Source organism: Daktulosphaira vitifoliae, unplaced genomic scaffold, assembly GCF_025091365.1.
Source record: "Daktulosphaira vitifoliae isolate Bord-2020 unplaced genomic scaffold, ASM2509136v1 Scaffold_3, whole genome shotgun sequence".
Classification (NCBI taxonomy): Eukaryota; Metazoa; Arthropoda; class Insecta; order Hemiptera; family Phylloxeridae; genus Daktulosphaira; species Daktulosphaira vitifoliae.
The window spans coordinates 41737846-41748408 of record NW_026099574.1 but is presented as its reverse complement, the minus strand read 5'-3'; the positions used below and the strand labels follow the sequence as shown (position 1 = coordinate 41748408).

General features: G+C 23.7%; 2 protein-coding genes across 4 annotated transcripts; both read left to right on the top strand.

The window, feature by feature from the left end:
• Positions 1 to 10: 10 nt before the first annotated feature.
• Positions 11 to 2936, top strand: LOC126902705 (ADP-ribosylation factor-like protein 8B-A). Its single transcript, XM_050680274.1, has 4 exons — positions 11 to 291; positions 1164 to 1318; positions 1427 to 1588; positions 2525 to 2936. Exons 1-4 carry the CDS (start codon positions 169 to 171, stop codon positions 2652 to 2654), a joined length of 570 nt encoding a protein of 189 aa, XP_050536231.1. The 5' UTR covers positions 11 to 168; the 3' UTR covers positions 2655 to 2936.
• A 2949-nt stretch (positions 2937 to 5885) lies between these two features.
• On the top strand, positions 5886 to 7857 carry LOC126901225 (solute carrier family 35 member E1 homolog). Of its 3 annotated transcripts, XM_050677574.1 has the most exons (6): positions 5888 to 6216; positions 6407 to 6475; positions 6782 to 6852; positions 6924 to 7190; positions 7250 to 7492; positions 7553 to 7857. In XM_050677574.1, the coding sequence occupies exons 1-6, from the start codon at positions 6114 to 6116 to the stop codon at positions 7682 to 7684; spliced, it is 885 nt and encodes a 294-aa protein (XP_050533531.1). In that variant the 5' UTR covers positions 5888 to 6113; the 3' UTR covers positions 7685 to 7857. The 3 variants fall into 3 exon arrangements, with proteins under 3 accessions (XP_050533529.1, XP_050533531.1, XP_050533532.1); XM_050677572.1 differs by having other exon boundaries at positions 5886 to 6475; XM_050677575.1 differs by lacking the exon at positions 6924 to 7190 and having other exon boundaries at positions 5889 to 6475.
• Positions 7858 to 10563: the final 2706 nt, after the last annotated feature.

Genomic DNA, 10563 nt, shown 5'->3' with positions numbered 1-10563 from the left:
TATGTGCCTTTGTAGCAAGTTCTTTTCTTCACTTCATTCATTTAACGTTATTGGTTAAAACAAGTAGTCATTGTTCTTTTATTTCCTAACAGTAAAAATACAGGATTCTCATTGTGTAAAACGTATTTTTATTTTCTAAGTTGAAATTTAAAAATAAATCTGTTCAAGATGATGGCTCTTATCAATCGGATACTTGACTGGATTAAAAGCAAATTTTGGACAGAAGAAATGGAACTTACTCTTGTAGGATTACAGTGTTCTGGAAAAACTACGTTTGTACATGTTATTGCGGTAATTAAAGATATTTAAAAGCATTCTAACTTTTTTTTTTAATAATTCTTTGTATTTCCGATTGAAAAATTTACTAAATAACGATTATTTAAATAAATTATATTAATTACTTGAATACCCAAATTTTATTTTAAATGTTTATTTAATATTTATTTTAGGGTTTATATGGCAATTTGATGATATTGTAGAGAATATGCCTATGAATTTTTTCCATTTTGAATTGGTTTATCGGGTGTGGTTTTTATAATCCACTTGAAATGTTTTCTACTTAATCATATACAAATCAATATCAAGAAATAATCTATTGCTTCTGTTGATGCATATTGATATAATTCTAATTATTTCAATCAAATTTCTATCTGTATAACAATTAAATTAATTGAGTAATTTATTATAAATATAGTACAATATTTTTTAAAAATAATATGATATCTATATCTATGTTTGATATCATACATAAGTATTCTAAGATAATAATGCTATAATAACTATTGTTTAGATATTAACTAAAACAATAGCAATTTTGATTTTTATTAAACAGCTGTGAAAAATGAAACATAAGTAATACACTTAATAAAAATTATGTGATTACTATAGTAAATCTTTAATATTTTATGTAATTTTTTAATTACATTACTACAACAATACAGTCATCTTACAAAATAATATGAACATTAAGTTTGTTTAAACGTTTTTATAATTGCCTCTCATGTTTAAATGTAGGACATTGTACTTAACACTATATTTATGGTGTTAAATATCAAATAATAAATGTAGTTCAACATTTTATCAAATGACTAGTAGGTTTAAATATTAAAATTAAATTGTTAAAAAAAAACTAATTTAGTACTTCTTCTCCTATTATCTTTTAGTCTGGCCAATTTAATCAAGATATGATACCAACAGTGGGGTTTAACATGAGAAAAGTTACAAAAAATAATGTAACAATAAAAATTTGGGATATAGGAGGTCAACCACGTTTCAGGTCAATGTGGGAGCGTTATTGCCGAGGTGTAAATGCCATAGTGTAAGTATAAAAAATTTTACATTCTAAATTGATTTAAGTAGGATTAAATTTAATGAAATTTTAGCAAAAATGATATTAACTTTTTTTTTTTAACTTTATAAAATGTAGTTATATGGTAGATGCTGCTGACACTGATAAATTAGAAGCTTCTAGAAATGAACTCCACAGTTTAATTGATAAGCCACAATTAGTTGGAATACCCGTTTTAGTTTTGGGAAACAAAAGAGACTTACCTAATGCTCTTGATGAAGTTGAACTGATTGATAGAATGTATGTATACATATTATATAATAGCATTTTCTCAACAATCTGCACTTTAATTACAAAAATTGAAAGAATTAAATTTTAAGTATATTTTAAAATAAAATTAGCTAATAAAACTGATTTTTGTAAATGTAAATTAATGTAAATCTATTGTTTAAAAAATTATGTTGTTAAATTAATTTGTACATATTATATTTGATTAAATATCTATGAGAATCTATTAGTTTGGTTGAATCATTATGGAACAATTCGATTAAAAAAAAGGTGTCATTTCTCTTTTCTATGGGAAGTAAAAGCTAACCAAAATTATTAATTTTTTGTCTCGAGTTACATAATTTCTACATAAGAAAAGTATAAACAAACACTGTTAATATACATACTAGAATAATATCTTAACAAAAAGATAAATTTAGAAAATTTTACTGATTTTTTAAATTTTGTTTTAACCGTTTTAATGAATTATATTTATATTTATAATTTATTAATAATTTTATCACAGCTGTCTTTATTTAACTGATATTTTGCTATTTGTGATGGTGTAATGGAAATTTAAGTTTTATGATAAATATTATTTTAGTGTAAAATGTCCACGTTTCTTGTGTTGTTATAATTTTCTAATTCAATTTTATTTTTTCAATTATTTATACCTATTTTTGAGGTCAAATGATACTACAAAAGATTAGCTACCAATGACTTGAAATGATAATTAAATTCTCTATTTTATAATTAATATAATTAAATAACTGAAGGTCAGAATAATCAAATTAAGAAAGCTGTCTTTCTCTTCTTTTTTTTAAAATATATCCATACTTACAACTATGCCGGGATTGAGGGACATTTTTAATATTCATATGACTTTCTTGTTGAAAATACACTAATTTATTAATGGCCATAGATATTTTATTATATAATAGATGTTTTTAATTCATTTTCTGTTTTCAGGAATTTAAATGCCATTCAAGATCGAGAAATATGTTGTTATTCTATTTCATGCAAAGAGCAAGAAAATATTGATATAACTTTGCAGTGGTTAATAAGTCATTCAAAATCAAATCGCCAGTCTTCAACGTAAAATTAATTTCATGATTATTTACTAGCACATAGTAATTGTGCTAAAAATAATTAAATCAATACTTGATTTGATTATTTTTAAGGCTGATTCATTTTTACACTTATATATCCCAAATAAAATGTATTATCACCATACTTAATTCCATGTATGAATCTCTGACATGTCTAAAAGTTATTATTGTTTATTTATCTAAAGAAAATAACTAACCAATTTAATTTAGTTAAAATTATTCTAGGAAAAATGATTAATTTTTTTATATAGAACTTTCTCCAGTCTTTTATAAACAATAACTAAATAATAGATTTATTTTGTGTAAAAAAAAAAAAACTATAAATTGAACTAAAAAATAAAAATTTATACTATCAATTAAAAAATCTAACTTAATCTTGAAATTTATCAATGTATTAGTATTATTTTATTTTATTTTTAATAAGAAAACGTTTAGTTCCAAAAATTTATTCCTTAATTATTTTTATCTTGTGCTGAATTGTGTTGGTAAATTTTTTAATTTATACATTTATCATGTAGATACTATTGTTTCTAATATTACACAAAGAAGAATTTCTTCTGTCAAACACATTTTCTTACTTTTTATTATAAATAAGTTTCTATAAATTGCTTCTTTTATTATCATTAAATTATAATTCAGTATTGAATTAATACTTTCTTGCATTATGCCATGTATAGTATCTTTTTATATTTATAATATAAAATGGTGCATCTAAATATATTAATTTCCTTTTGTAATGTATTTTGATGTAAACCATTAATTGTTTTGATTTTTATATTTTATGATAATTAATATAAATGTATAAGTGTATTTAAAAAGTTATAAATATTGTTTTATATTTAATTCCATTGCTATATATATAAAATATTGATGAAAAAGAATTAATAGGTTTTTTAGAGTAAATTATTTGTCATAGGACTATGTAGGATCTCTGGTACATTACATTTCTTATGCATACAAAAGTAAAAAGTTTATAAGGCCTGTCTCTTAGGAATAAACAATAATCAAATTAAAAAAATTGGGAACTTTTAATTTTGACAAAAAAAAAGTTTAAGTTTTAACTTATGGAAAAAAATGATTACATAATAATTCATAAAATTAAGAATTCAAAATAAAAATAAAGTATATTTTCATCAACTTTTCATTTAATTGGAAATTAACCATTTGTAATTTTAAGACTAAAATAATTGTAACTGTCTAAGAGAATATGTGTCCTATACTAAAATAAAGCAATATATACATATGCTTATAATAATTGATCAAAAATGTATTGTTTTAAGCAAGTTTGAACACTAACACATTAAAAGATTTTTTCAACTATCATTGTAATAAATTTAAAAAAAAAAACTTTTTTACTTAATAAAAAATAATATTACTAGTTAAATACATTGTTAAATCTAAATCAATTTTGGACTATCTAAAATACTATGTTCAACGGTATCTTGGATTTAAGGCAAAATTTAAAATTGATAAAAAGAAATTATTTAAAAAGCGTGATATATACTACGAGAACAATGTAACCATTATCAATGGTAAACACATAGTTTTTTTTAATTAAACATTTTTTAGTTTTAAATTAATATTTTTAATATAGTTTTAATTTTAAATAACAGTAGCCACAAGTGATCAATTTTTTTATATATATTCTCTCATAGAAGTTTAAAAATATTTAAATGACGTTAATGTTAAAACTTAATAATTATTTTCTTGAGAATAAATATGAAAAATGATTATTATTCTTATAGACTTAATTTTTTATTGTTTTCAAATAAATTAAAACATAAATATTAATAAGTAGAAACTACAAAATTTGTTCGACCAGGTTTTATGTACTGATAACTTTTTTTGCTCATTAATATTTAGGCAATTGAGGATATAGATGAAAAATTTTGTGAGCAAAAAAATAAAGGTAATTTCTGGGTGCACCACTGGTAATGACAAATTCTATTCTATGAAAATTATTTTATTTTTTATACGGTCAGTTAAAATATTTACTTGTTAACTTAATTTAAAAAGGACTTTCAATAGTTATTTTTAATTTTGTAATTAACCTGACTGGGTTAGTTTTAAAAATAATTGACTTATAACTGACAACTTTACTTGATTTTCTTTAAACTAACTAAACCTCAAATAATTAACTTTTCCTGTCTTGGTTTTAAGTAATTTTAGCTTTGACACAAAGCTAGATATGATGTGTATTTTTTTTGCATCTATCTATTAAAACGTTCAGCTCTCACGAGGACAATTTTGATAACGTATACCTATACAAAAAAATCCGAATATAATTAAGTTGAAGGTATCACCATCAAAAATTGAAAAAACGCCATCAACTTTATATATTTAATTAAATATCTCAAAATTCAACGACTGAAAATGGTAAAAATCATAATTTGTTTTTGCATTTTATAACTGTATAACATTTGATTTAAAAGCCAGAATTTCATAAAATTTGTATACAATATGCAAAGCTTTATAATTATAATTGCAATTTAAGAAAAAACGCAAGTACAGAAAAGGTTGAAATAGACCACCAACGTTATCAAAACATTTTTTTCAGCTCTTTTTTGAAAATGATCCGAAACATTTGACAACTTTTTATCTATATAAAATTAAAGCTCTTGTAGTATACCACAATATTAAAAACAAATTCGACCATTTAAATGTTTTTATTGAAAAAATTAACACTTCATAGAGAAGTGTTTTCTTTTTTGAAGTCCCAAGAAATACTCTACAATTTTAAAAATGCCAATATTTGTTATTTTCAATTACGAAATTTAAGCGTCTAAATTTAAATACACCATTTTTTGTCAAGTATACAAAAATGCACATTTAAAAAAAATTGCAAGTATCGCTTGGTCCATAAACTAGATTTGTTCCAAACTTGACATGTATAGTTATTAAACATATTTTTAATCAAAAATATTATCATCCTGCTCATAAATTCATTTAATATTGAATATCATATTACTCAAAATATTTATTTATACTGATTTATTAGGACAATTGCATATATAAGAGCTAAGTAGAGTTGACAGGTAATGTTTATTTGTAAATTTTTTCTGTAACTCAATGTATGTCCAAATAAATTTAAAGTGAAATTAGCTTTATATACGAGGATATCTTGGACGTCACGATTTAAGACTATTGGACCTCAGGCCTTCTTATGTGACATTGCCACATGGCAAATCTTATCATAACTCAACACATGTCCAATCATCTATTATCTTTTTTTTGAGGCGTTTTTCTTATTAATAAATATTTTTTTACAGATCAACATTTGTTTTTTCCTGACTATTAATTTATTACAAATAATTTATTTTTAATTGATATATTATTATTTTAGTTACAAAAATTGAATTCTACTTTCAGTATTATTTAGTTATAAGTTTAATTCGCCATATACAGTGGCAGATGGATCCATTAAAGTACAAACATTTCATCTTGTGAATATGATCAAATATCACTCAATTTTTGAAAACAAATTGTTTAATAATGGTGTTAGCTTCGAAGGAAATTATACCTGTGCTATCCTTATGTTGCTTTTGGTATCTGGTGAGTTCAGGTAGCAATGTAGTAGGTAAAACATTGTTAAATCAATTTCCATATCCAATGACTGTTACAATGGTTCAATTATTGTCAATTACAATATATTCTGGACCATTTTTTAATTTATGGGGTGTTCGACGATTTGTAGAAATTAGTTGGCCTTACTACTTTAAATTAATAGTTCCATTGGCACTAGGAAAGTTCATTGGGTCTGTTTTCACACATGTAAGCTTGTGGAAAGTGCCTGTTTCATTTACACATACAGGTATTACATTTTTGATTATTTATATAATAAAATCGTATTTAACATTTACTTAGTAACATATTTTTCAGCTAGTTTTGAATTTACTTAATAATTTTGCTAGTTAACTTGGTAATGGCCCCTGGATTAAAAATTAAACAATTGGACTGCTTCTGATGTAACAATTTAGATAGTATCCCTGTCTTCATAAAATCTTTTTTTCATATTTCAAAAATTATTGAATAGTTTTGAAAAAATATTTCTTTATTACTAAGGAAATTTAAAACAATTAAAATATTTAATTATTAATTCATGAACATTTATTTCTAGTTAAAGCCACAATGCCATTGTTTAGTGTAGTGTTGTCAAGAATAATTTTGGGAGAAAAACAAACACTAAAGGTAAACAAATTTAATTTAAAAATATATTTTTAATTAAAAATTCATAGAAATTTATTAAGAAATATTTTCAGGTTTATTTATCATTAATGCCAATTATAATAGGAGTGGCGATCGCATCTTTTACTGAATTATCATTTGATTTAGTAGGTTTATTAAGTGCTTTAGTTGCTACATTACAACATACATTACAGAATATATTTTCTAAAAAAGTTCTTCGTGATACAGGGATTCATCATTTACGTCTTTTACATGTACTAGGTCGCCTTGCATTGTTTATGTTCCTTCCTGTTTGGTTGTATTTTGATTTTTGGCATTTAATATCAGTCTCAAAATTTAGTGTAAATTATTATCCAAAAATGTGTTTCAAATCATTTGAAATCTTTTTTATTTTTTTTAGACAAATACTGAATCCTATAAAGTATTAGGTTTATTGATAATTGATGGTATATTAAATTGGCTTCAAAATATATTAGCCTTTAGTGTAATGTCAATGGTAACTTCATTAACATATGCTGTTGCCAGTTCATCTAAAAGAATTTTTGTTGTTGGTGCATCTCTAATTGTATTGGGAAATCCTGTGACTCTTAATAATATCTGTGGGATGGCTTTAGCATTATTTGGTGTTATGGCCTATAATAAGGTAAGTTTTACTACTAAAATTTAATCTACCTGTAAAAAGTAAAATATTTAATGAATTTAGGCTAAATATGACGCCAGAGAAAATGACAAAAAACGTGTTATTCTACCTATGACGAATCAAAATTTGAATAATTCCAAAGTGTGGTTAAATGGTCATAGTAACACTAATGGCTATAAGTCACTGTTTGTTTAATTTTACTTAAAAAAGTTTAAAATGTTTTGAGAAAATTTTTTAATAGATTTTATAAAACCTTAAATGAACCAAGGTATTGTTACATAATTGTTCTGTTACATTTTATATAGACGATGTATTACATTAAATTATATTTTTATAGTAATTCAAATAAAACTTATTAATTAAAAAATTATCCTTGAAGCAGTTCAAGTTTTGAAGTCTTTATTTTGATTTTCTAATCAAATACTGTATATTCTGCAGATATTTAAGCTTTTAAAATGCTTTAAAATATGCAGAATTTAATATAATTCTAACTATTTAAAATTTAAAAAGTAGCACTTTGTCATCTTAACATCTTATTTCTTTGCAGACAAGTAACTGCAGTGATGTGTACAGAGATAGTAAAGTTGGAAAAATTTGGGACTCTTTAAAGTGGCTCAAATATAATTTATAAATGCATGTAATTCCTAGTTCTACTTGTTATTACAATTGTGGATCATAATGAATTTTATACGTTTTTATTTTAAGACTTTTTTTATCTTTTCAATTAGAATTTTATTATTTTAATTCATCATCTATTATTTTTAAAAAACAATTATTTTACTAATAGTCGGTTCCTCAGTTTGTAAGTATTTCTAGTTCATAGTTTAAATGTTACAACAGTTTATGTTACAATATGGTTAATTGTAACAGCTGTATTTGTTATCAACAAGCTATTGATGTTGATTAGACTAATATTTTCAGATCGTATAACAGCTGTATAAATATTTTCATCTGAATAATGTATGTTCAAATTTAACTGTCAATTAATATGTATTAATTTTTTAAATAGAAAACTAAAATTTTTGTGTCTAGATTACCAAGTGAAATGTCAGAAACCCCAGAAATGATACAGGGATGATGTTTGTAGACTTAAATATAAAATAGTACACTTAAATTTACTGGACCGAATCAAAAATATAGATATTAATAGTATTGTTGCTGAAGTAACACAGAGACAAGAACGAGCTAAAAATATTATAGATTAGAACATAGTAGTAAGTTTAAGTTCTATTATCAGGGGCGGACTTAGGTATGATGTGGCCCCTGGGCGGAACAAAGAAATATAGTTTTTTACTTATTAAATAACAATTATTATCATATTTGTGATACCAATTTATACCAAATTTGTGGGGGCCCTGGGCTGCAGCCCACTCAGCCCTCCCCTAAATCCGGTCCTGTCTATTATTGCTGAGAAGAATAAACATGGTCGAAGTGTAATATTTGAAAGTATAAAAAATGTGTTGGGTCTACAACTATAACATAAAAGCTATAGAACTAAGAAAATTTATCTTGAATAAAACTCCCCCTATACATATTGATATTTTAATCTTAATATTGAAGCTAACAAATTATTGAGGAGATGCCAAACTAAAGAGGATAGAGAGAATATGTTAATAATAATATTTTCAAAATGACAACAAAAACGGTAGCACAGTGGGGTCGCGGCATAGTGGTGATGTGGCATAGTTTGGTCAAGTATAGATATCTGACAATGATTAAAATCACTATCATTAGTGATAAGAAACGCTTCGATGCAAATCTGTAGATAGTGTTTAATTTTAAGAGATTGGTAGATTATTTAAAAGCAACTATCACTCATATTCCCTTAATTTTATCCCGATTTATAATTATAATATATGAATACATAATAATTATAGTAATTAAATTTAGTATATTAGTATTTACTTTTTCTATTACTTCTAAGTTTTAATATTATTACTTATTATAAAAATATAAGTACTTAAATATAAAAAAAAAAAAATTGCTTTAAATTAATACTGATTTTGATTATTAATATGTTAAAAATAAGGAAAATGACATATTTAACCTATTCTTTTAATCGTTTAAAGTTGATTTTTGTAAATGTTTATAATAAAAAAAATTTATTTATTTTACCATAATTTTTAGCTCAATTGGCAAGTTTGAAATTGACATCATTAAATAGAACATTTTATGAGAATTAAAAAAATTGTATCGTTAAGATTAGGAAGTTTTATAAATACTATTTATAGTAAATTTATCAGAATAGCTGAATATTTTTTTGCATTTTTATCGTAATAGATAACTTAAATAGAAATCATAAGAATCATTTCTAATTAATTTTTGGTGTTAGATTCTACAATTAAAATATGTAGAACTGAATTAAATTTAATAATTTACTTTAACTAAAAAAAGTTGTTAAAAAGATTTACTCAATTTAGCGTATTATAAAATTTGATTACAATTGTGAAAATCCATTGTTAATTCAGGATAAATTAACAATCATTTTTTTTTAGATATAATTTATATAGCAACATGTTACCAACAAATTTGGAATATTATAGACTGGTTGGTAACACACACAAATACATTAAAAAAATTAATAAATTATAAAGTAAAAATTATTAACTTTTGTAGTTGAATACTTTTATCATATCAAATCTAATCCGACGATAAATACTTAAAAAACATTAGAAATTAATGATTTTAATTGTCTGTATGGATTGAGGGTAATATCTACAACTAAATACGAATTGTAATCATTTGACGTATTGTTGAAAAAAGTAGGTCAAATGAGTTAGGAAAATAAATCGCAGCCACAAATAAAACCACAAAGTAAAATAATGTTAACATAAATAAGAAATGTTTTCTCACGAGGGGAGACTAGAGTATAGGGTCTTCGATAATTATTTTCNAATCGCAGCCACAAATAAAACCACAAAGTAAAATAATGTTAACATAAATAAGAAATGTTTTCTCACGAGGGGAGACTAGAGTAATGGGGTCTTCGATAATTATTTTCAAAAGTTAAGTTAAAAAAGTTAGTTTTTGTAAAAAAGTTGCTATTTTAAATCCCCTCTGAGATCAGGTTAAAT

Coding starts and splice junctions, on each gene's coding strand:
- LOC126902705 (XM_050680274.1), top strand. CDS start 169: ATGATGGCTCTTATCAATCGGATACTTGACTGGATTAAAAGCAAATTT. Junction 292..1,163: donor CGTTTGTACATGTTATTGCG/GTAATTAAAGAT, acceptor ATTATCTTTTAG/TCTGGCCAATTTAATCAAGA. Junction 1,589..2,524: donor GTTGAACTGATTGATAGAAT/GTATGTATACAT, acceptor TTCTGTTTTCAG/GAATTTAAATGCCATTCAAG.
- LOC126901225 (XM_050677572.1), top strand. CDS start 6,157: ATGGTGTTAGCTTCGAAGGAAATTATACCTGTGCTATCCTTATGTTGC. Junction 6,853..6,923: donor GAGAAAAACAAACACTAAAG/GTAAACAAATTT, acceptor AAATATTTTCAG/GTTTATTTATCATTAATGCC. Junction 7,493..7,552: donor GTGTTATGGCCTATAATAAG/GTAAGTTTTACT, acceptor TAATGAATTTAG/GCTAAATATGACGCCAGAGA.